This window comes from Podarcis raffonei, chromosome 5, assembly GCF_027172205.1.
Source record: "Podarcis raffonei isolate rPodRaf1 chromosome 5, rPodRaf1.pri, whole genome shotgun sequence".
NCBI lineage: Eukaryota > Metazoa > Chordata > Lepidosauria > Squamata > Lacertidae > Podarcis > Podarcis raffonei.
In genome coordinates this window covers 69,192,996-69,218,057 of record NC_070606.1, presented here as the reverse complement: position 1 = coordinate 69,218,057, position 25,062 = coordinate 69,192,996, and the positions used below count along the sequence as shown (strand labels likewise).

The 25,062-nt window shown below is 39.4% G+C and overlaps 1 protein-coding gene across 1 annotated transcript in view; it reads right to left on the bottom strand.

Annotated features, from left to right (window-relative positions):
- CLSTN2 (calsyntenin 2) overlaps positions 1-25,062 on the bottom strand; it is a 339,735-nt gene that overhangs the window by 18,388 nt on the left and 296,285 nt on the right. The window contains exons 9-10 of the mRNA XM_053389993.1: positions 15,790-15,952; positions 731-897 (exon numbers count right to left, since the gene is read on the bottom strand). Of these exons, the coding sequence (XP_053245968.1) occupies positions 731-897; positions 15,790-15,952 (330 nt within the window). The remainder of the gene's footprint in view (positions 1-730; positions 898-15,789; positions 15,953-25,062) is intronic.

Genomic DNA, 25,062 nt, shown 5'->3' with positions numbered 1-25,062 from the left:
TTGCTGTTACTATGAAATTATACTTGCAATTGTGGATTTTGTGATGTATCTTTGTAAGCTACACTGAGAGTAATTTTTGTGTGGAAAAGGGGCATACAAAAAAGTGTTGATGATGAAGGGAAAGTTTATTTTTTATTTTATTATTTATTTCATAAAATGTGTACACTGCTCGGTCATTAAAAGACTCATCAAAGTCATTTACAAATGATAAAATAGTAAAATCAAGAGGGGGAGAAATCACATTTGGTGGTAATGTCAGGTGACTGGCAGGTGGGCGGGGTTGCGCACCTGTCCAAGTGGCCCATGGGGTTGTGGTAGTTGAATTGTTGATCCCATTTGCCTCCTCCATCCAGTTACCCATCCCTGCTCTAATGGTCGTCATCTTCAAGGTGCTACAGTAACTGTAGCACAAGCCTGATGATATGTGTGCTGTATCTCCTGGAGAACGTGCATGTTTCTATAGAATGTCTCAAACATACCATGAGCAGAACTGAACGCTGAAAAGCCGAAGGGTTATGAAACACCCATGGCACTTGGTACCTATAGGTTTATAAAGGCAAAAATGGAAGCATTCAGCGCCACATAGCTCCTCTTCTGCTCAGCTGCTTCCTTGCATGACTTCATGGCATATTAGATGGCTTCTGGGAATACATTTGTACTCTACCTTGTGCTCTTCACTTCATAAATCAGCTTTAAATGTTATCAAAAATGATGTCAGTTCATCCCTCACCTTTAGTCCTTGGCCAAGACTCTCCAGGGAGTTAATATCCAAACCTTCCTTGCAGGCTTGCAAACAGGAAATCACTTTCTGACTCTCAATTTTGCCTGGTCGGATGGTTAGGCTGGCAAGGCTGCCATGGAAAAACTGAGCAAATCTGGGTTTAGAGACTTCACCTCCTATTAAAAAAAAGAAGCACATAGCTGATAATAATTCATAGATACATTTTTATTTATGGCTATCAATATTTCCAACACAATCTTTAAATGTCTGAGACAACTGACAATCCAGCTGCTGTTGTAATCCCGAACAGAATTCCAAATAGAAAATGGCTGGTACATTGTTACTATTTATGGTTATAATGCTCCAGACCTATTTGCACATTCTAATTCCCATGCAATTAGATTGCATGAGGGAAAGTGGGGGCATGTGCACTAGCTCTGCCCCCTCCATCCCTGTCCCTATCATCTGTCACAAGCTGAAGGTAAATGTGTGCAGTGACAATCCTGTTCTACTCCCCATGCAATTTCCCTGGAAGAAAAGACTCCCCACCTCCCAAGTTATTCCTCCAACTTGTGGAAGATGTCAGGTATGATGAGAGAGGGAGGTAGAGCTAGCACACTCATTTCCCTCATGTGTGGGATTAGAAAGTCTAAATATCACCATTTATATTATTAAAAACTCCTGTTTTCATACGGGAGTCTGATGTGAAAATGCATTCTAGTCGGAGACATGGCCCACAAAACATCAGCCCTGCAGCAAGTGATGTAAAAGCTGCTTCTACGATTTTAATTTAGAAGCAGCATAAAGCTAAGCATCAAACTCTATTATATTTTAGAAGATATTTGTGATTCTATAGATGAAGAAGGAAACCTGAAAATAACATGCTGTTTAAAAACAAAACACCAACCAAATGAAAAGGCCATCTATGCTGCTTGCTGGTACTGGGAATAGTAAATCTCTTATAAAGCAATATGCAATTAGTTACTGTTAAATTAACAAAATGGCCTTCCTACCAAATTTGCTTACCTTCTATATAAACTGACATTATGCTGCTTAGTAATGACTGCCTGTGATATATAAAACTAAATAGAAATGAGTGGCTGATAGAGGAAAGAAAAACAGACTCATTATGGAGTAAATTAAGGAAATAAACCCATTCAAGATTAACATCTGATTTCAGTCATGCCAGTGGGTGAGGTATGGGTGAATCAGAAGCAATTGGATTTTGCACATTGATTTCATGCACATTGATTTATTGGGGTATAGGCTGCTTTGGTTTGATTTCATCAATATCATAATTGCATACTGAGGTTGATTCTCTTACTGATTCATGAAACTCGGTACCTTATAATATGCATCAAGCCTGCAATTACTACCACCAAACATTTCACGGAACATTTTTACTTGGTTTTATATTTTCTACATCTGCACCACATTATGATACTAACCCATATGATGTATATTTCCGTATTAACAATGAACTACTATTGCTTTTAAGGAAGAAGCCACATTTCCAGGAGGGAGAGTCAGAATGACTATAACTGACAACAAACCACCCACCCACCCACACCCACAGAGAGAGAGAGAGAGAGACACTTGTGTATACTAATAGCAAAAGAGACACGGCCAACGGATATTTTAATATTTCCCATTTTACAAGATGCATTAACTGTATTTTAAAATTGTTAGAGAAATGCAAGCCCCTAAAGTGTCACTTGCAAAAGCTAACCAACACCCTCCTTGGGACACAAATAGAGAGAAGTACACAGGACTGACAAATGCATCAGAAGCGTTATGGTTTAAAAATAAGCATCCAGCTGAACAGCTATCCTTCTCAAGGGGTTATAGTACAGACACTGGTCACGTCTGCCATTGGCAGCACCTTCTAGGTCCACCTGAGCAGCTTCAGCCAGACAACTAGTATAAATAAAAGAGACAGTCCAATTGAAACTTATTTATAGATCCAGCAGAGAAGACAAACCCACCTGCATCATAAAAATTAATGATGAACCATAGTGTTGATGCACCACCTGAGCCCAACCAAATGTAGCCAAACTTCACAACCATTTAGTTACTTGCAAGGACAGCTACAACAACAATAAAAAGGGAGTGACAGTGTTGTCAACATTGAAATGACACACAGATGGGCTTATTTATTTTAACTTCCTAGGAAAAAAATTAACAATTTGAACAACTGAGAGGACAGTCTACTTCTGCCAAAAGGCTTCATTCATACTTTATGACTTTGTCCTTTTATTACCAATGATGGAAAACCCATAAACACTTAGGTTCATGGTACCATATCAGCTTTCGAAAGGAAAGAAAAACATTGTTAAATAAAACTTTAGTTATTTTTCCTAACGGAATTTTAATCTGTTTCAGGTATCAAAAAATGTCACCAGTTTCGATTTCCAAAGGGTCTCTTAAACAATAAAATCACACCCTATGCCAAGGAATTAGTACTGCACATAAATTCTACTTGGCGAACAACAGAGCATAAACTGCACACCCATACCTCAATTAGGAGAACCTAATTGAACAAGAAAGACTAATCTGTATTGAAATAAGCAAAGAAAGGACAGTATATCTTGCATTCTGACACAAAATACCCATCTCACATGAGATGCATATTCTCAGGTTCTATTTGCAACTTCATGAAAAATAATTTGTTGAATGGCCTGCACCTGTACCATCCTTTTCACACATTAAGATTTCAAATGGAGGCCCTCCTTCTGTGCCCATCCCTTACCTCAGTGTAATGAGTGGCCAGCAAAGGGGGGGGGGGGGAAGAGACTTTTACATGATGAATTATATGAATTGACGTATTATGTTTTGAAATGAAGTGGCATCTAGACTATTATGCAATGATGTGTTGATTTATATGTTTTGATGTTGTGTTGGAAGCCACTTGGGGTACATTTATGTGGCAATGTGTGATACAACTGAAATCTACTACATCTATATTTTGGGAAGCTGTTTGTCCGTATATCTGTTTTCTATGTATTTGGACGCTTCTTAAGATAACATAACCACATTTTGCATAATTGTTCCTGAGTTCGAAGAGCAGGTTGCCATCTGTGTTCGGATCCAGTTGGACACCATTTTTAATCAAGATGGTAGACTGAACCTTTGAAACTGCACTTTTTTGGGGGGATTCCTATAAATCCTGAGCAATTCTGAATATGAAGTTGCCAATTGTCAAATAAATAAATAATGACTTTCAGGACAACATAACACATACATCTATTAAGTATGTGATTAGAGCATGGAATTATAAATTCAAATAGGATATGCTTTCTGAAGCCTGGTGTGGCCTTCTTGAATAGATGGGTGATGACACTGACTTGCAGTGTGAGTTTCTGTCTCCTGCAAGAATATACCCAAATCCCATGTGTTCTTTGTGTATGAGCAAAATATATTAGTCTTCTGAAGCCTACCCACTAAGTTGGTAATATCTGAGGCTCATATACACATTTTTTCCACGTTGTGTACAGTGTTTATCACATCATGTACTTTTTTGCAGTGTATATGAAGTGGAAAAACAAAGAAGCACACACTATGATTATAGTAGATAGAGTTATGGTCTGAAATATGTATGAACTAAAATTGTTCTGTATCATGTAGTCACGTGATAATTTTAGGACAGAAATGAGCAACAGAAAATATAGTTAGCAGTCCTTAGAAGCATTAACACTTACTACAAAACACTATTGGACCTATTATGCTAAATAAAGTTGTGTTTTAATTAATTTGATTATATGACCAACCATGCCTTTTAGGCAGAAAAAGCAAAGGAGGATGATTCACTAATCTGTTTTGTTGTTGTTTTAAACATGGGATTATGGTTTGTCAGGACACAAAGAGGAAGGGGAAGAAAACAGCAAAATTACTTCCATTGTTTATATGGTAATGTGACTTAATTTGTTAGGAGGCATTGTCTGAAAGAGCTACTCAGTGTTGACTCCATTGTGAAAATGACACAAGTTAATTACTTCATCCCTCACCACAACTCTTAAGATACCAAAATGGCTTTGCAGTATTGGAAGTAATGACTTTTCAGCTATGGAAAATGGAAGTGCAACCTTTTGACAGTAATTAACTCATGTCATGGATATAGTGACAGGAGGTAAAGAGTTATACATATAGAAAGGATTGGTTCCTGAGGGGAACACTATGAAATTGAGACTTTATCTTTTTTTTTCAAAGATACTCTGATGAAGTCTGTGGGAAAAGAGTTCATATAACCTGCTTACTTCTCTGCCTGTCTTTGCCACAAAATGATTGTTGGTAACTAAAGAGCCAAAGTGAGCATCTAAACCTTGGCATTATTGAAGTCATCATTTAGTAAGAGAGGTTCTTTGCCACATTGGCAGATGAGCTGTTATCAGAACACAATGGCCTCTTATAAAACTAAAAGACTGCTGCCAAGGAGTGCTATTATTAAATATAACAATGTGATGATCAAACTTAATCTGATTTTACTGTCTGAAAGCTCAGAAAAGAACTGCAAACATTAAAGAAGAGGAACATACTATATTCTATTGGTTATCACTATCAATACTGAGACACCAGGTACTGATGCAAATGCTCTATGAGACCTTTTGAGATGTTACACATGATCCGACAAAGTTTTATCACTGTCAATTTGTGTATTCAAGAAGTCTGCCTTTCATAAACTGAAAACAAGGCATATACAGTAATTCCTTATTTTTTCTACTCACCTGGTCAAGACAAGCATTACCATACATTACTACCACAGAAGGTCTATAAGCTGCTCTATTTCAGGAGCACATTGTAAATAAAACTCAAATAAAATCTGTATGGAGGTTACAACCTCATGAGTAGGGAGGTCAGGCACTGATAGTAGTACTGTGTTCTAAAAAAGCAGCTTAATGAAAGCAGCTATACATTAGCGGATCCTGACGAAGCTTCTACTAATTAAAAATAAATACTTGTGGGCAATGTATTTTTGAAAGCCACAGTGCACAGGATGCAACACAACTCTCTTACTACAATATTTTCTGTCACTGTGCATCAGCAAAAAAAACCCCCACCTCCTGCCCCATGTACAGTTTGGTATCAAATCCTTGTCAGGCTAATTCTGCCGTTTCTTGGAATAGCCACAGCAAACAGAGTGGCACTCACCATGTTTGGCTGGTGCCTGGGACCAACATAGAAAAGTATATTATAAGCAGCTGCTTATAACTAAAATATTTATAGCTCAGCCATCCATCGTTACAACAATCTTAGGGTGAAGGAAAATAAAACTCAATTTAAAACAACAAATGTATCAATAACCTACATAACATTAAAAAAAATCATGCAAATAATGACCCAAATGGTTAAGGGCTTTAAAGGTTAACATGATCACTCTAAACTGAGTCCAGATATGCAACGGTAATCAATTCATCTGGTGCAAAATTGATGTCACCTGTTCTAGCCTTCTGGACAGTGCAAGCATCCAGGCAGTCACATTTGGCACTGATTGAGACTTCCAGTCTTCTAAGGTAGCCTCACAAAGTATGGATTTAACTAGTGCATCAAATCTAGAGTTTGATATAAGTGTGGGTCACTCTGTGTGGCTTATCTTACATTTTTAACAACGGGTGTAGGGGTGGGAAGAGAACAACTTTAGGAGGACTGCATTTTGTGTACACAGTTGATTCCAAATGGAGTATCGGCAGTCCTGTATTTCAGTTTGGGAAGCACATGGCACATTAAGTTCCATAAGGATTGGTTCTTATAACGGCTGCCAGCATTTCAGTATATCTTACAATATAAAGAATGTTATCAAATTAAAAAGTTATACCGAAAGACTGTTAAGAAGCAATATCTTATGAACTAATATGTTCCCTCAGTCTTGCTTATGATATTTTCGTGAAAGAGGATGGTAGACACAGACAGACTTATAAGTAGCATTATTTTAGTGAGCTCACCTATGGTAAACAGAATTAAAATGTATCAGTCATAAGAGTGCTCTGCTTCTCCTGTGATCTAAGGCATGTTAAGAAGGCAGCCAGCATGAAACAAATCCTGTTTTCCAGACAAGAAATGAAATGTCTTTATCTTGGAAAAAGACTTTTCTTCACAGTTAGCAGTAATACATTAAACATTTCCTTTGACCTTTGTTTTTATTTTTAAATAGAATTCATCCCGATTTTTTAGTCTTTCTTTCCTACATTTTCTCCTATTGCTAGTATTACTATTTTTGGCATGAATGGATTTTGATCTCGATTCTCACGAAACTGCAACCTAATAAATCCTACAAAATCTGGAAGGTTTTTAACCTGTTGGACTGTCTGTCCTTCTCCTGCTGGTTATCCTAATTACAAGGGGTCCAGCCTGCTTTATTAATTTATTTTTAGAAACTATGAAAAACAATGAATGCACAAAAGGTCATACAAGAGAGAAAGAGCAAATAAGCATGGGTGAAAAAGGATGACCTGCTTTTAAAGCAAAGGATTAAGCTTTGAACTTGAACTCTGTTCTGGAAATACAACAAAATGGAAAATAATAACTAGTACTATAGTTATAATAAACAGTACTATAGTTTATTATAGTACTTATTTATAGTTTATAGTACTATAGTGATCACAGATTAATGTCCTTTGAAATGTTGGCATTTAGTTTGGAGGTCAGGTTTGGAAATGCAATAATATGACATTTATATGATGCTTTGATCCAGATTTACTATATAAGCATTGTGTGAATGCGACTGCTGACTTTATTAGACTTTCCTTACATTTTACCAATAATACTTTTTGTACAACCAAAATTTCCTGTCATGAAACTTTGCTCTTCTTTGTGGTTCAAAGAGATGCCATATGCAGTCTTAGTCATGTAGGATCTCAAGGCATCAGTGGTGAGGATTCATTCGAAGATCTATCCCAAAACTTGTTGACTTTCTGTTTACTAGGGAATAGAATTATGCCAACAGTGTTTTGTTTTGTTTTGTTTTGTTTTGTTTGTGGTCAAATCAATGAAACAAGACTGTATATCTGTTAGCCATGAGCAATAGTTGCAAAAAAAGGAAAGTCGGTGTTTTTCCTGCAGCAGAACACAGACAATACAGTCTCTCCCCTTGCATTTAGTGGATTTCATTTATATAACAAAGATATAGTGCGATACAGTGTCCCATAATGAAGAAAACTGATACAAGTAATAACAACACAATCCTACCCATCTGTGTTGGTGCCTGGGGTTGAGTTAGTTAGAATGGCAGCTTTTACCGAGGACTGACAAAAACTTGTATGGGCATTTGTATTTGCACTTTTCTGATAAGTAAAAGAATTCATATGAGTAAATAAAGAAATGTCCTACAACAGAATTTACCAAACAAACTCAGTTAGGTCTTCTGTTTATGGAATGGGCCTTTTCTGCCCTAACTCCCCCTGTGCACCCTTCTATACACACCAAAATTGGTTCAGGGGGGTCAGGAGCACCCCCAGAACAGAGCAGAGGGGAACGTGATGTTCCATTTGGGAAACTGAAATGCTTGTGTAAATGGAATGTTTGTAATAGTGTGACACTGAATTCCACTCTTTGAATTTATAAATGGATATTACTTTTTACTGATTAGATATCTTGTCTAAGATAAGTGCTTCCCATTCTGTGTAAAAACAACCAAAATGTGGAGTTGGATTCTTATCTTTCCATTTAAGCACAATTTGAATTCTACTTGCTACCAAGAAGAGAAAGATATGAACATAGCTAATTGTGGAGATTCCCTCTCCATCCAGAATTCCCAGAAAAAGTGCCCTAGTCTCAAATGGTGAGAGAGATCCTGTAACATTTGGGATATGTCTTATAATTCCATTCCAGAATCTCATCACCAGTAGTGGAGAGAGAGAGAGAGAGAGAGAGAGAGAGAGAGAGAGAGAGAGAGAGATCCTGCCTTGTGGCACTTAAGCAATAATTAGAATGCTGATTGCTCATGAGAAACAGTAGGTGTGGGATTTGGTGCCAATGAGATATTACATTAAGAAACATTTCTCTAATGCCTTTTAAATTAGAAACTGCAGGTTTAGTACAGAGGAACAGAGAGCCAAATCTTAATCCCCATTTTGTGATCCAAGATCCTTCATAATCAAGGTTCTCTGGGAGATGAACCATTAAGGTTTATTAAAATCACAGATCCATAGAACAACCAAATACAGTATAAGCAATGCTGAGATGAACACAATTTCAGCCACAGTTATAACAGAGATAGCCATATAATCATGAATTACTACTCCACCTGTAAAATCCTAACTTCTTATAAAGACATGAAGTTATATGCCTAGGATTAGAGTTAGGTGAATCTATCAAGTTTGGTCGCTCTCAATTTTTCCTTTTTTGAATCTTAAGTTCAATTCTCCATAATTGCACATCAGCTAGTGAGTTGTTATTTTTTAAAAAAAGTTTTAATGAAAATTCACTAGCATTTTAGTACAAATTTCTCCTAAAATGCAAATTTTTGCAAAGGAATTTTGTCTAATGTAATGCATTGCTTTCAGTAAGCTATGCTTTTTTATCCATACTTTATCCTAATAAATGTATTTTTGTCTACCCATTACTTGGCTGGAGAACTACATTGCAAAATCATCTTCAATGATGGCGGTGTTTCGGTTTATGTATTATTTCAAGAAGTGTGAATTAGCTAGATAGACTTTCCTTTAAATGGAAACTGAATTAAGTTTGCCCTCATCCCTGCCTAGGAGTTGCAGTTCTGAATGGGAATGTTCTATCTTTTATTCTAACCATTTATTTTGCTTGGCAGAGTTTACGTAATGCATAACAGGCCTTAAATGGGCTGTGTTATGATATGAGTGTAAATCCATTACCCTGGATCTCACCTTGCTAGGTAAGCATTTTATAGCCACAGAAGGGACTCTATAAAACCCCTTCTGTACAAAATCATCTAGTGCTTTCTGCCAGTGCTGTGGTTTTTTGGTGGAATGCAGATGGGGATGGTCTGAAAATAATATAACAGCTGCAGAAATATCACCATCGTCACAGCTCCTCCAATGCCATCAATGATGCATTCCGTGTACCTTGCACCTGCAAGTTTTTTTCTTAAAATCCTGGCTGTCCTTTAAACTTATTACTCAGTTGGTTAGAGCGGGTGCTGATAACACCAAAATTGCAGATTTGAGCTCCGTATGGGACAGCTGCATGTTCCTGCACTGCAGAGGGTTAGACTAAATGATCCCTCAGGGTCCCTCCCAACTCTACAATTCTATGATTTAGAATCCTGGATAGTTGGTTATTGGAATATGCAACCCATAGGTATTTCCAGTGCTTTTTGTTCTGGGGGGACGCAGGGATATGCATACCCCTAAACATTTTGTGAATCTAAGTTTGGCCTCATTGAGGGGCAGTATTTCAATATGAGTAGGAAAATGAGAGTACCCCTAAACATTTTTTTTAAGAAAAAAAGCACTGGGTATTTCCAAGCATCCTTGATCCATTTGTAGATAATCTTGTGTAATGCAGCTTTCCTTCCTAGCAACTTCTTGTTGTGGAGGGAATTCTGAGATTTGTGGTACAGTAGTACCTCTGGATGCGAACTGGATCCGTTCCGGAGCCCCATTCGCATCCAGAAGCGAACGCAACACACGTCGGCGCGGGTCGCGATTTGGCGCTTCCGCGCATGCGCGTGAACTCATTTTGAGCTTCTGCGCATGCGCCAGCGGTGAAACCCAGAAGTAATGCGCTCCGTTACTTCCGGGTCATCATGGAGCGCAACCCGAAAATGTTAATCCCGAAGCTACTTCAACCTGAGGTATGATTGTATTCTAATTCTAGCTTTGTTTGCATCCTCCTTCCTGCTAAGAGCTACAAGAACAACACTGAGATGGAGAATGAGGAAGCTGCCACACAGAGTCATCTCCTGGACTGGATGCCAGAAGACAAGCAGGTGGGGCCTGCCTAAGGGACCTAATGGATCGGCCTCCATTGAAGGCTGCAGATTCCTTTTCCTCCTCTGCCTTCTCTTGATAGTTTTTTTCTCCCTCTCTGCAGTCTGCTCAGACTCTCCTCCATCTTCAAAGAACTCGCCTCAGAATTATTTCCCCAGCTTTTTAAACCAACCTCTTGATAAAGCAGTTTCTAAGAACCAAAAGGAGCCAGGCTCCAGTCCATCCCACAAGGCTGCAGAGGATTAAATTTACTACCACTTTAGCGGGGGGGGGGGGATATTACGCATTGCCAAAGAAAAGAGGATCGGCATCGCCAAAAGAGGAAACAAATTTGCATAAATATTGCACATGGTAATTTATATGAATAAATTTATATTAATATATATTTTATGCAAATTTAGAAACAATCACTGTCATACAAAAATAAAACAAAACACAAACCACATCTGACCAGCAGCAGCTTGTGTTGTGGGCACAATGGGGCTTCATTGATTTCCTGGTTTCTGTACATTGTTGCCTGTTACTGTGAAGGGGGTGGGCTTGGCACATTAGGATTTAGAAGCAAAGAACTGGCTTCATCACAGTGCCTGCACCATGCTCCCTGTTGCATTGGTCCTCTCCTCTAGCATGGTCTGGGAAGGTGGAAGGGCAAGGCAGCCCCACCCATGCTGCATCACCAGCCACTACTATCTCTGACCATAGTGGGAAAGACATCAGTGACGTGTGTGCTAGCTTTGTCAGCTGGCTAGGTGCTGCTAACTGTTGATGTGCAACCTCAAGTCTCCCACTCTCCCTGCTTACTGTTCTTCATCTTTAAACTGGGTTTTCTTTAAATAAGACCTTTAAATGAGACCTTAAATGGGACGCGGGTGGCACTGTGGTCTAAACCACAGAGCCTAGGGCTTGCCGATCAGAAGGTCAGCGGTTCGAATCCCCGCAATGGGGTGAGCTCCCGTTGCTCGGTCACTGCTCCTGCCAACCTAGCAGTTCGAAAGCATGTCAAAGTGCAAGTAGATAAATAGGAACCGCTCTGGCGGGAAGGTAAACGGCGTTTCTGTGCGCTGCTCTGGTACGCCAGAAGCGGCTTAGTCATGCTGGCCACATGACCCGGAAGCTGCACGCCGGCTCCCTCAGCCAATAAAGCGAGATGAGTGCCGCAACCCCAGTGTCGGACACTGAGCAAGGATACTGACCAGAAACATTTAAGATTTTGTGAAGTTAGCAGAACATAAGGAATTTCTACAACAGGCACATAACTAGTTCCTATAGTGCTGCTGGTGGTGTTTCCAGTTTGGTCAAATATAGAACTATGCCATCAGCAAATAAGCTAATTTTATGACAGTTACCCTCAATTTGGATTCCCTTGGCCTTTGCATTGCCTTGGACTGTCACACTCACAGCTAAAAGCTCAACTGACAGCACAAAGGGAAAGTGGGCATTCCTACCTGCTCCAACAATTGATCTGAAATTTTCCACACTGGAAGTTATTAACCTTCACTAAGAGCATCGAGCTCTGACTTCCCAAAGGTAGTCCATTCCCAAATTCTTCTTTTGCAGTAAGTTAAAAAGACAACCTTGAGGCAACCCCTTTCCAGGCAGTCAAAAGCTTTCCCCACATCAAAACAACAAACAGTATGTTTCTTTTCTTGCTCAAGTTATGTCCAATATTTTTGTCACACTGTTTGCAAAATGCCCCCTACTATAAATCCATTTTGGGCCAAATTACTGTATGAACACAGCACATTGCTCAGTCTTTTTGCAAGGAGGGAAGTTAAAGTACTTGAATCTCTTTTTTTTAAAATAGATATTTATTGAGATTTCAAAGTATTACAAAAATGTAAAAAAAAGAAAAAAGAGAAAAAAGAAAAAAGATACAAAATAAAAATAATTAAAAACACATTCCATCTTAATTTACTTATCTTTCATTAGCTTGTTTCCCAGACTTCCTCACCTCTCCCTTTTTTGTATTCCAATTTAATTTATTAATTCAGCAAATCCTTTCCCACTTTAACTTAACTTAATCTTTCATTACATTATCTTAATCTATTTTCATCTTATCTTGTAAAAAAGAAACCTTAAAATTAAGTACTTTAAGCTTATTTTTGCTAACTTCTCATATCCATTATACTCTTGCCTGATCCTTTAAATATTTATACTAAAGCCAAACAATTTCCTTTCAAACATCTTTCTAACGTTCATCAATTATATACAACAAATCCTAATAAAAGGGAAAAAAAACATAAAACAATCCAATCTTCATCCAGCGTCCCCTCCCCCTGGCCCCGGGTTTTGTCAGTCCATTTTATCTCATTGAACTAGCACATTAACCTGGTAACCTTATATCCGAGGCCCTTAAGTCACTTCCCTGTCCCTTCCACAATATTTCTTCTAAATCTCCTTTCTCTCGTGTGAACTCCAATTTGATAATGTTATTAACCCTTCTCAACAAATCAACCCCTTTTCCACAGTCCAGATTAAACTCCATATAAAATTTACAATCATGCTTCAAAAACCCTCCAAATTTGGGAGCCCCCATATCTCCAAACCTCTCACAGCCCATTTCCAGACTCGGAAAGTCCATAAATTCCTGCTCAGAGGGGTCCATCCAACCCCCCATTTCCAAATCAGTCCAAACTTTGTCTTTCCAAGTCTGATTTTTTTGAAGATCAATTGACAAGTCCAAAGGCTCATGTTCCTGCTGGGCCGCAACTTCCTCCATCTCTGGCTCCATCTCTGGCTCCCAAACTTCAGCTTCCTCCTCTTCTTTCATCTGTTCTGTTAGAGCAAATTCCTGATTTGGTTCCTGAGCAGGCTCCATTCCTTTTCCTACTGCATGCTTAAGTTTTCCAACCAAGTCAGTCATCAAGTTCGTTCTCTCATGCAGTTCTTCCAATAGGGCATTTGTTTTGTAAAACACGCACAATAATGCTTCTGAAAACATTATGCTTCAAGGACACCAGTCAATTCCCACGGTTGTAATCTGCAGCGGCTGGAAATTCCCTGAAAACAAGTACAATTTCCCGTCCTCCCTCTAGGGGGAAAACTTCTATTACATATCCAGCCACAAAGTTTCTTTTTTAAGATACTTTGTCCAAATTGGTTCCTTTAAAATGCAAAAGGAAACAGTGGAATCACAATGTTTCTCTTCTTTTAACTAACTGTCAAAACTTCTGTCTCTGGTCAATGAGCTTCAAACGTCAGTCCTGACACCCGCTCCAGGGTTAGGACGGTGGAAGTTTACTTTAATTTAAACTTATTTCTGCAGGCTTAAACAGTCCAAAGAAAAAACTCCCCCTTCTCCTGCCGAAGGGGGGGTCCAACCATGTAGATGGTGAAATCCAATCTTCTAATAGTGATTTTCAAGACTCTAGTTTGCTTTGTCTTTGCTTTGTTCAGTCTACAAAAAAAACGGAAGGCTGACTTCCTGTTTGGACCTTTCCGTTTCAGTACCAAATTATGTAAAATTTAAGTCCAATTCCTCTCTACCGGCCAATCCTTATTTAAAATCCAATTGTTCCAATTTCACGTACTCACGGATGATGCTTTTAGATGCCAAATTGTCCCAGGAAAAAGGCAGCGCTCTCCGGTAACAGCTATGCGGCTTCGCTCCACGGAAAAAGCAGGTTGACTCACAGCACCGCGCTGCTTCCCCCTCGTCGCTTCGGAGCCTGTTAGTGGGTTCCTTTGCGGGTTGGGGGGGGGCACTAATAGTGCCCGCCGAGTCCCATGTTCACAGGCTTCTCCCGCCTGTGATTTCTAAAGGGTCCCCACTTCGCCGTAGCGGAAAAGGACCCGTTTCCTAAAGTACTTGAATCTCAATTAAGCAGCAAATTATGGAAATAATGCCAGATAAAGGAAAAGGAGACGTCTGTTTTCTTGCCAGCTTTGATGGACAGCCAGTTCATACAGCTGCAGTGGCATCAGGTTAGTGGGAAAGAAAATGATTCCAGGTGGTGGTGCTCAAAGGGATAGTTGTAACCAAAACTGTAAAAGCAGACTACAGGTGAGAGCCTAGTCAGTCTTATAAGGAACCTAGGGAGTCAGGCAAGGTAGGGAGCAGATGTTGTTCTGACCAAAGAGCAGGTGGGTGTTTTGAAGGTTTATAATCAATATGCCACGTTACTGGTTCCCCAGGTCGCCTGACATACCACTGAGTTAGCTGGGCTCTGGGTACCATAGACCTCTAGTTGCTCCTTCAGACCAGCTGCTTTAGTGGCACCCAAAAGGGCAGAAAACTAGATGACACTACCAGAGAATAGGGCTCCTTTTTAAAAAGTTAGCTTACTCAGTACATTTATATGCTGCTTAATCGTTTGCATATCTAAGTGACACATATAAATGAAGCCATTCAGAATAAAACATTGAAATCAACCAAAAGAACAAACAAAACCCCAAACTTTTGGCCAGGAGCTTTATTGGTCAGGCAGTAAGGAGCTGGATTTGGAGCAACCCTATGACACTTTACTACAGTGGTACCTCTGGTTGCGAACAGAATCTGTTCCGGAGGCCTGTTTGCAACATGAAAAGAGCGCAACCCACAGCAGCGCATTGCGCACGAGCGGGTTGCGATTCGCCGCTTCTGCGCATGCATGTGATGTCATTTTGCGCTTCTGCTCATGTGTGAGCGGTGCAACCTGGAAGAAACCCTTTCCAGTACTTCCGGGTCACCGCGGGACATAACATGAAAGAACGTTACATGAAGCGGACGTAACATGAGGTATGATTGTATTCCTGCGCAGCCCTCTCTTTAGATCTCTAGGGTGGAATCTACATACATTTTTTTTAAAAAAACACGCTGTGAAAATGCTTTGAAGTTTTGAAAAATACATTGAATTTGGCATCGCTCACCTTCATCGCTCACCTTCAATATACATATTTGTATATTGCACTTTGCAACACATTTAAAACATTTTATTTGCAGCTGTATAGGTGAGTCCTAACTCTATATCCTTATCTCCAGAAACTGTTTCTTTTTTTAAAAAAACACACAAATGAAATCATTGGCATTTCTGAGACCACATAAAGACTATGCTCAGTGTTGTTGTTCTGAAGCATAGTCCACACACATACACACATGATAGGACCTTGCTTTTGGTTAATATTACTGAGGTTTTATTGTACAGTAGATGTCCTCAAATCTTAATTTACACATTTCAGTCTTCTACTTACCTTGCCAACAAGCGCCAACAGTAAGTTGCATTGCTATGTGTGATGGATGAATAGGCCAGTCGTTCGTTACAAGGTAAGGTTCGTACGTTGTACCATCCATATACAAAGTAACTACTGGGAATTCAACATTTACGACATAGTAGTGCCATTCTTTATCACAAATCTAAAGAGAAGGAAAGGAGAGAAAATATACTTACTACCTGTTTTTAATGTGCAGAGTCTTGCAACGCCATCAAAAGGATAACATTTTTGACCTTTGAAGCAAAGTATCAGTGATCTTGTGGCAGTTCATACACATGCATTTTAATACACAACTGTGATTTACTTCAAAGTTATTTCCCACATCAAACTTGTCCAAGCAAATGAAAAAATATTCTGTCATTAAAAATAAAATAAAATAAAATGCAAAAGCATTTCAAAAGTCAATACCACCCCCACACGCTTAAAATTTTACTCTTATAGTAATTATACCCTCTCAATAATCAAATGCCAATTGCATTATCTTTTAGAAACAGAATGCAGCAATTGGGCTTAATAAACAGCTAGGAAAACAGCTGCAAAAACTTTTAGGCATTCATCCACTGTGTAGAACAGGCATGCATAGGAAAGGATACAGGCTCTGCCCATACCCACCTCTTCATTCAAACACTAGAACAGATAGCCCAGACATGCTGCCTTTCTTATTATTGACTCCAGCTGCAGAAGCTGAGGCTGAAAAGGCCAGAGACCATCTTGGCTGTGAGTCCTGGAAGACCTGCTCCTCTGCCTTGAAGGCCTTTTCCACCTGACCAGGGAGGGTGGAGCCCTGACTGACTCCAGCTGCAAAAGCTGAGGCTGAGTTGGGGTTCTGCTGCTTTTTTGTATCTTTGTGCGAGGCTTTGGTGTAATTTATCTTGAAAATGTTCAGTTTGTAATTTTTTATGCTTATTTTATTGTTTATGACTACGTTTGTTATGTTGTAGTTATGTATTTTTACATGTTGTAAGCCATCTTGAGCAAGGTTTGAACTGTGGAAAGGTGGCATACAAATAAAATTATTTTCACACACACTTAGGCCTCACCTATATGTTTAATACAGCATCATACCACTTTATAAAGAGTCATGACTTCTCCCAAAGAATTATTGGAGCTGCAGTTTTATACAGGTGGTGAGAGTTGTTCCAAGGCCCCTATCCCCCTCCCAGTTCCCAGAGTTGTTTAATAATCAACCTCCTAACAACTTATATCACCTTTAACAAACTACAGTTCCCATAATTTTGGGGGAGAAAGTCAAGATTGTTTATAGTGGTATGATACTGCTTTAAATGCATGGTGCAGACCTTATACATAATGCATAGAAAACTTAACAGATCCACTGATGTCATTTTTGACCCTTGGAAATTTGGAGTTGGAATGCTTTGTTGTTTTTCCTATTCATACATAGCTCTCCTTCATTTACCTACCCTACCCTGCACCTAGATTTTCATTTAAAACGAAGAAAAAGGAAGAACAAGTAGGAGGAGGAGCTTTAAAAGGGGGAGAATATTATAATGGAACTGCTAAAAATCACAACCTAATTATTTTGAATACATTTATAAAATCCTTAAAAGCCCAGAAGAAGACCAACAGTACAATTATTATTGTTGCCGGGGATTTTTTCCAGCCAGAATTCACTGGAACTCAATTCCAGCACCTCTCAGGTGGGGCACCATTGCCATTCTAAGAGAACAAGGGAGTGAGGACATGACAGGGAGTTCTAGCATGTCACTGATTGTTCCTTAACTTCTTGTTCTGCGTTACTGTGTTTTGGGTTTGGAATTAAAGAGAAGCTGTGAAGAATAAAAGAGTTTACATAAGATATTCATTAATTTTAAATACCTGTTTCTTCTTACACAAATCCTTTGGGTATCTTGTTCTACCTTCTAAAATTTACCACTATAAGTTGCAGTGCCGGTTGGGGGCTGCACTACAGGCATTTGCTAAAATTAGCCCATAATAATCTATGGAACTAATGTGAAGAAGCTACTAGACTGTAGAGCATACCATCTGAAAATATATCCTTTGAGACTATACTTTTGCTAAAAGAATTCTGGCAATCTAATGAGTTAATGCTGTTCTGCCCTTGCTTTTTCCGTTATTTATCAGATTCTCTCTTTGATTATCTAGCTCCAGTCTCTTTCTACTATCTTCTTTAACTGTTGAAATGAAAAACACCTCCTATTCAGCTCCTGCTGAGCATAACAGCATCCCTTCTCTCTCTGCTTTGTTGACTTCCCATCTGTTTTTCAGATCTTATCCGGCAACATATCTTTTCACAATTGCCTTTACCTTTACTTCTCTCTTCCACTGTTAATGTTTTTTCTCCCCACTATGCACCTGCAGTATTTAATTCTTTGAAGTACTGCAGTGTATAATTAAGGTTAAAAATACAGAGAAAATAAATTGCAGTATTTTTACTTTTTTTGATAAAACAGTTTCTATACAATGCCAGTTGCTGGCTACTGTATAAAATAACTGGCGCAGTGGGGCTGATTTGTCTCCCTTGAACTCCTGCATTTAAATCATGGCAAAACGCATTGAAAATTATAGAACAATATCAGTGCAAAATTGCTCTTCAGATGAAAAGGAAGCTGCAAAATCAGCAAGTCTAGAATTCTGTGCTAAAGATCCACTAGATAAGAAAACCCCCAGCCTATACCAAATTTCCATACCACGTGAACTGAAGTGCAAAGACTATTATCAATGACACGCAGAGCCATGGAGAATGAGAGGGAATCTACGCTGAATAAGTAATTATTTTAGGTGCTCTGTGGCAAAGAAACATCACATATTCTTTTACTTGCCAGCTGTGAGATCGAAAAGTGTTTGAAGACATCCTTGGTCTTCTCTTTCTTGTGCATGAAAGCAAATACTTGACAATTTAAATTACTGCAAGACAATCGAGGACATCCTTACTGCAAAACCTATACCCTCAAAACTCTGGAGATCCTTAAACCAGGCATAATCATACATCGGGTGTGGGGATGCTCTGGCCCTCCACACGTTGCCCTCCATCCCTGACCATTGGCCACGTTTACTAGGGCTGATGGGGATTTTAGTTCTGCAACATGTGGAGAGCCACCTGTCATACATCAAGCTCCACTTATTACAGTCATCACAAAGCCAAACATGTCTTGCTCTTATAGTAGTATATCTCCAAAGCTTTACTGCAAGGACAGTAATGAGTAATTGTGTCAATGCAGCATCTGCACGCCCCCCCCCCCCGAAGACGTTTCTGTCCAAATAATTTGTGGGCAGGGCTGCATAGGTTCTGCCCATCAGCAAAGGCCCGGCTTCTAATATTCTCCTTGCTGTCCTTTCAAGCTATTTGTTCCCAACAGCTCAGTGACATTGCAACCAGTAATACTTTTTGTACTTTGAGCCACTATTTACGATCAAGATGGTAATGGAAGAGAGTATAACACTCCATTTACAACAGAGTAATATCAATAGCAAGCACAGACCTCTGACTTGCCTGAATACTAATAGCTGCTTTATAGGCACCACCATGTGACTTTACCCCTTGGGGCCATGATCATGAATGAGTCCATTTCAGAAAATAGCAGTGTCTTGTGACACTGGGGGGAGAGCTGTTATATCCTATTTCGTCTCCTTTAATGCATTTGGCACATTTCTGCATGCTCATGCAAACAGCGTGGAAGGTGAGGAAAATCTAAAGTGGCTTTGTTCTTAATGAGAAGCCATGATAACGGGCTCGCCTGCTTACTAAAATAAGCATCACACCTAATGACATAAACTCATTGTCTTAACTCAGTGCATTTACAGTATTTATTATGCAGCAGGGTGTACCCCAAGCAACCCATTTGCTTTGAATCCCCTCTAGACTTTGCAGTACAACACATCCACACTGCTCAAACATAAATCTTCAGCATTGGCGTAGAATTCCAATTGCTAAGCCTGTCTCTGCAGAATTTTGAGATGTCACCGTTGTGAAAAGTTGGTAAACATGCAGTTTAGCTTAGGCTCTGCATTTTTATTTAACTGCAAGAGAGCGAATAACACAAGCAGCTAGGAAAATTTTCCTTTGATCCTTAGCTGGAGGGCTTTAGCATTATCCTCTCAGCCACAGCACCCAGATCAAACATTCTGCTCTACTACACAAGAGGTCACATGCTCTGTAAATCTGCTTCAGAGCCTGCCACCAGAGAACGTCTTATATTGTAATGTACTTGAAGCAGCAGCAACAGTTGCATGTGTCAGTGACTGGAATAAGACTGAGAACTGTCAAGAAGAAAGTGGGTGGGTGAAAGACGGAGTCAGCAGCAAATTTGTGGATGCAAAGCATAGGTTCATTGCTGGTATTGAGAAGAGATTCCTGGCTGAGCTCTCACACCAGAGATTGCTGGGATAACAGGGAACTTGCCTTTTGGGTGGTGGCAATGGAGGAAGATTGGGTTAGACAGAAAGCATTTCTGTGAGGAGGTGCTAGCAAGGGATTAAGTAGAGTGGAACCAGGGATGGGTTTTTGTTAGTGTTTACTTGAACATGCAACCCTGCTGAATTTCCCCAGATGAGAGACAAAAGAGTTTGGGATGGGAGGATGTTTACTATTTGATGGGGTGGCCAGGAATTCTATCTTTTGTCTCTTTTCTTTCTTTTTTAAAGTTAACTAAAGGCAATCCAGTGCACTCAGCAGCCAAAGGCAGGTTGCTTTAAAAACCTCTTAAGAATTGTTCTGGGAAAGTAACTCCAATAGGCCTGTGGGGTCAGATATCATTTCTCCCTGTGCATTGTGTTTTGGAAGAAGAAGAAGAAGAAGAAGAAGAAGAAGAAGAAGAAGAAGAGGAGGAGGAGGAGGAGTTTGGATTTGATATTGCGCTTTATCACTACCCTAAGGAGTCTCAAAGCAGCTAACATTCTCCTTTCCCTTCCTCCCCCACAACAAACACTCTGTGAGGTGAGTGGGGCTGAGAGACTTCAAAGAAGTGTGACTAGCCCAAGGTCACCCAGCAGCTGCATGTGGAGGAGCGGAGACGCGAATCCGGTTCACCAGATTATGAGTCTACTGCTCTTAACCACTACAGCACAATATATGCAATGGATTGCTTTTGTTTAACATTGTAAAACTAGAGGGAGGGGCATGGAAAAGCCACCCAGCCATCTCACTAAGACCCCTCCCCTGCCTTAGCCAACCAAAGTGTTGTATGTTTTGCATGAATCCTACAGAAATTTTCACTGTACTTTCACTAGAAGATGAAGGAAAATCCAGTGAAGGTTATGCACATATCTACTTCATGCTGAGAAAGACTGGGTTCTTTTGTTTCACCTTATGATGGGAAAGTGGTGGAAGAGCCAGTTTGGCATAATCTTCAGAGTGTTGGAAGAAGAGTTTGGATTTGATATCCCGCCTTTCACTCCCTTTCAGGAGTCTCAAAGCGGCTAACATTCTCCTTTCCCTTCCTCCCCCACAACAAACACTCTGTGAGGTGAGTGGGGCTGAGAGACTTCAAAGAAGTGTGACTGGCCCAAGGTCACCCAGCAGCTGCATGTGGAGGAGCGGAGACGCGAACCCGGTTCCCCAGATTTTGAGACTACCGCTCTTAACCACTACACCACACTGGCTCTTGGACTGGGACTTGGGAAAGCAGGGTTCAAATTTCCACTCAACCATGAAGCTCACTGGGTGACCTTGGGCCAGTCACCATCTCTTAGCCTAACCTACCTCACAGGGATGTTGTGAGGATGAAATGAAACAGGGAGGAGGAGAACCTTGGGATCCTCGGGAGATAAAGGTGGTATATAAATGTAACATGAATACATAAATTTCTAACAGGAAATGTATTGGGTCTCAGGCCTGTGTGAGATTCTTGCCATATGACCTGCAAGCCTGCTTCCTTAATTGGAAGTGTGGGGTGGGAATTTGCGTCACATAACCAAAGATTCAACAGATTATTGAAGTTAGGTAAAATTTGCACCATACATTTGAAACACATGACCCCCCCCCCCAAGAATCTTAGGAACCAAAGTTTATCCTTCACATAGCTACAATTCCCAGCATATTTAACTGGGAACTACACTTCCCAGGATTCTTAAATTTAACTTAAACTACAGTTCCCAGGATTGTTTGGGAAATGTCCTGTGCTTTTAAATGTGTGATGTGGAGAAGTCCAAGCAAATATGGCACCATTTTATCTTTAGCCTAAGTTTTTGCTTGTTTCTTGGACATAGGACAGTTGTGTGTGTATTGGTGAACCCCTAGTTTCAGGAGAAGCAGGAACGTAAGGAGTTGAAGGAAAGAAGGGCATAGGCAGTAAGCTGATAGCCACTAAGAAAGTGAGGCTGAAGGAAAATACCCCACACATTCTTAGAAGAGGAGGTATTCTGTGACACTGGCTTCAAAGGAAAAAACTACTGGGTTGTTGTTTTTTGTGGGTGGGGTCCCAAAAAAGTGGCCAGGAGCATAAGGATGGGGGAAGTCTGAAACTAATTGGAATTTTTCAGCCAAAGACACGATTGCAAGACCATTATTAGATGTAAATAATCATGATTGGGCAGGAGCAAAACATATTGAATCAGGCTTTATAAACTACAAATAATCCTTTTCAAAAGAGCTTTGTGAACAAGATTTGGCACTATTCCTTTTATGCAGCTGACAAGCAGTTGAATGGATCAAACAGACAAAGAGAGAGAGAGAAATATATATATATATATATATATATATATATATATATATATATATATATTCCATTAGAATATCCTACACAAGCTGCCTGTCATCTCCATGCCCCAGACAAACTACCACTTCTGAGGTAAATGATGCTCAAGATTTGAAAAGACAGCTTCATCAGTATCTTCTCCAGACAGTTTTACATTCAAAGAATAGAAATGGCCTTTGAAAAGAAACTCAGCACAGGTGATACAGACTTATCATTTCAGAAATTCCTTAGACTCCAGAATTTAAATTGAATTTTTAAGCTTAAAAATATGTATGTTGTTCACCTGCCCCAGAAGTCGTATGAGAACTGTAACTATTCTGTTTGTGAAATGAGTCATTGTGTGTGAGATTGATGAGTTTTGCATGGAGGTGAGCTGAAGGTGAGAACACAAAGGCATTCTGTCACTCCTAGAGTGGATTAAATGCCTCATTCCTCATGAATATAAGAATATTTTAGGAAAAAAATACATGAGCTTTTAGACTTTATTTCAGAAAAAAGGCAAAAATACAATTTCTTCATTCTTTTATTTTCTTCCTGGCCAACCTTTTCTATTAGAAAGCTCTTTCCAAAAACAGCATGTAAGTGTAAATGCTGCTGGTGAATATTAAATGTCTCCAGAGGATGAGTACAGGGGGCCTAGACACTCAAATGCCTACAGTTCATATGCTGATTTTTACATTAGGTTTCCATGTCTCCATTTCATCTTGAAAAAGTGTCCATTTAAATATCACCCACTAGGCTTCACAGCAAACAACCCAAAGCATCATTTATTCAATGAATTAATAGTTTCATAATGGCTGCACAATACGAAATCCAGTGCAACAGTTGTGCTAGCAGAAGCCTATTGGCTGTGCAGCAGGTTGTGCAACAGGAAGTATTGGGGCTAAACAATCTGTTGCTTAAACAACCACAATAACTTACACAAGCCATTCTGCTAGCACAGCTAAGGAACTTTAACAGTGCCATATTGAATCTCCCACTGATTAGGGCACAAAGAAACTGGGATGAATTGACAAGGGCAAACTATTTATTGGGAAATGTAGCTTTTGAAAGGTGGCATCACGTGGGTCATAGCAAGATTTTTGTTATCTTTGTGAAGACTAAGCTAATGTTTAGAGGAGGATTCCAAAGAAAGTAATTAACCCATGTAGGAAAATCTGTGTGGTGTTGTTTTAGAACCAGTATTTACCTGTTCTTGTAGCGAAACATTGCCAGAGCTTTCTGGCTTTATCGAACTAGACAGTTGCTTTCTGGGATACACTCATGGTGACATGTAAATTATCTTTGATCTTGTCATACACATGCTAGAGAAACCCATTCATCTTAGAGAATGTGTTAAGTGCAAGGACTTGGAGAAAAGTGTAACCATTATGACAAGGAAATTCAGTTTGATAGCAGTGGCAAACCACTCTGAAATAGTAAATAGAAGTCTATATTTATGTAAAAAAACCCCCATGCATTTGAGACTGGGACAATGGCTTTGGGTAGTATTGTAAATATCCTCCCGCCTCCCTTAATGGAAATGGCCTAGAAGTCATTTCAGCAATAGTTTTGTCTAGGGGAAAATAAAATTTATTGGATATTGGTACATGGATTGTTTATTCTAAGTAAATTGTAAATATATAAACAGCTAACTATGTATACCCAAGTATCACCTAATATGTATATTTTTGTTTGTTTCTTAACTTGTCAGTTTATCTTCTTTTTCAATAAGATCTGTAGGGTACCTATATCTTTTTTTGAGGACCAGAAGAGTTTTGCCTGACAAACTTGTTGAACAATCAAGGGAGCTACACAAGCAGCTTGATGTCCTATAACATCTGACATCTCTCTCCAGCCTTGAAAATGGGACACCCATGAGAGAGTTTGAGGGAAGGACAGAAAGACAGCTAGAATCAGTACTGTAGTTTGATTTCAAAAATAGGCAGAAGTTGCAAGATTAGCTGCAGGGGTCCACACAGTTTCTGTGGGACATCTCAAGGCATGTTCTGAAGGCAGATGACACAGCCACATTGCTGTAGCTAAGCAAGTCTACATTTAGTTAGTATCTGGATAGGAGACTGTCTGAAAACCTCATGCACACTGCTTTGAGCCCCATGATGGAGGGGGGGGGAGTAGGATACAAATGTACTCATTAAAAGATGCATTATGAGAAATTTTGTAGCCTGGCATACAAAATTGTATTTTGTGTTTATATTTGTAATTAAAACAGATACTACAAACACTGTAAAATGCTAATAATCTCTAATCCAAATACAAATGAGTTATATGGCATTGCTCCTGGACTCTACACCATTTGTGGAGGTGTAGAATATGCAACAATACCTGAAACACAATAGCTAGGCTTCTCTGTAATATCTTAGAAGTCATTTTATCTTACTTACTTCACAACATTTTGTTGCAGATTTTTGCTATAATTTTGCAAGTAAGATATCTGAACTGTTATCTGAAAGTAAAAGCTTCTATCAGAGTCCAATAAATTAAAAAACAAAACAAGCACACATGTTTAGGGGCAAGTGAGTCCCAATGACTTATACTGCAATGGTCACTGCTAAAATTAGTGTTCTGGAGTAGTTAT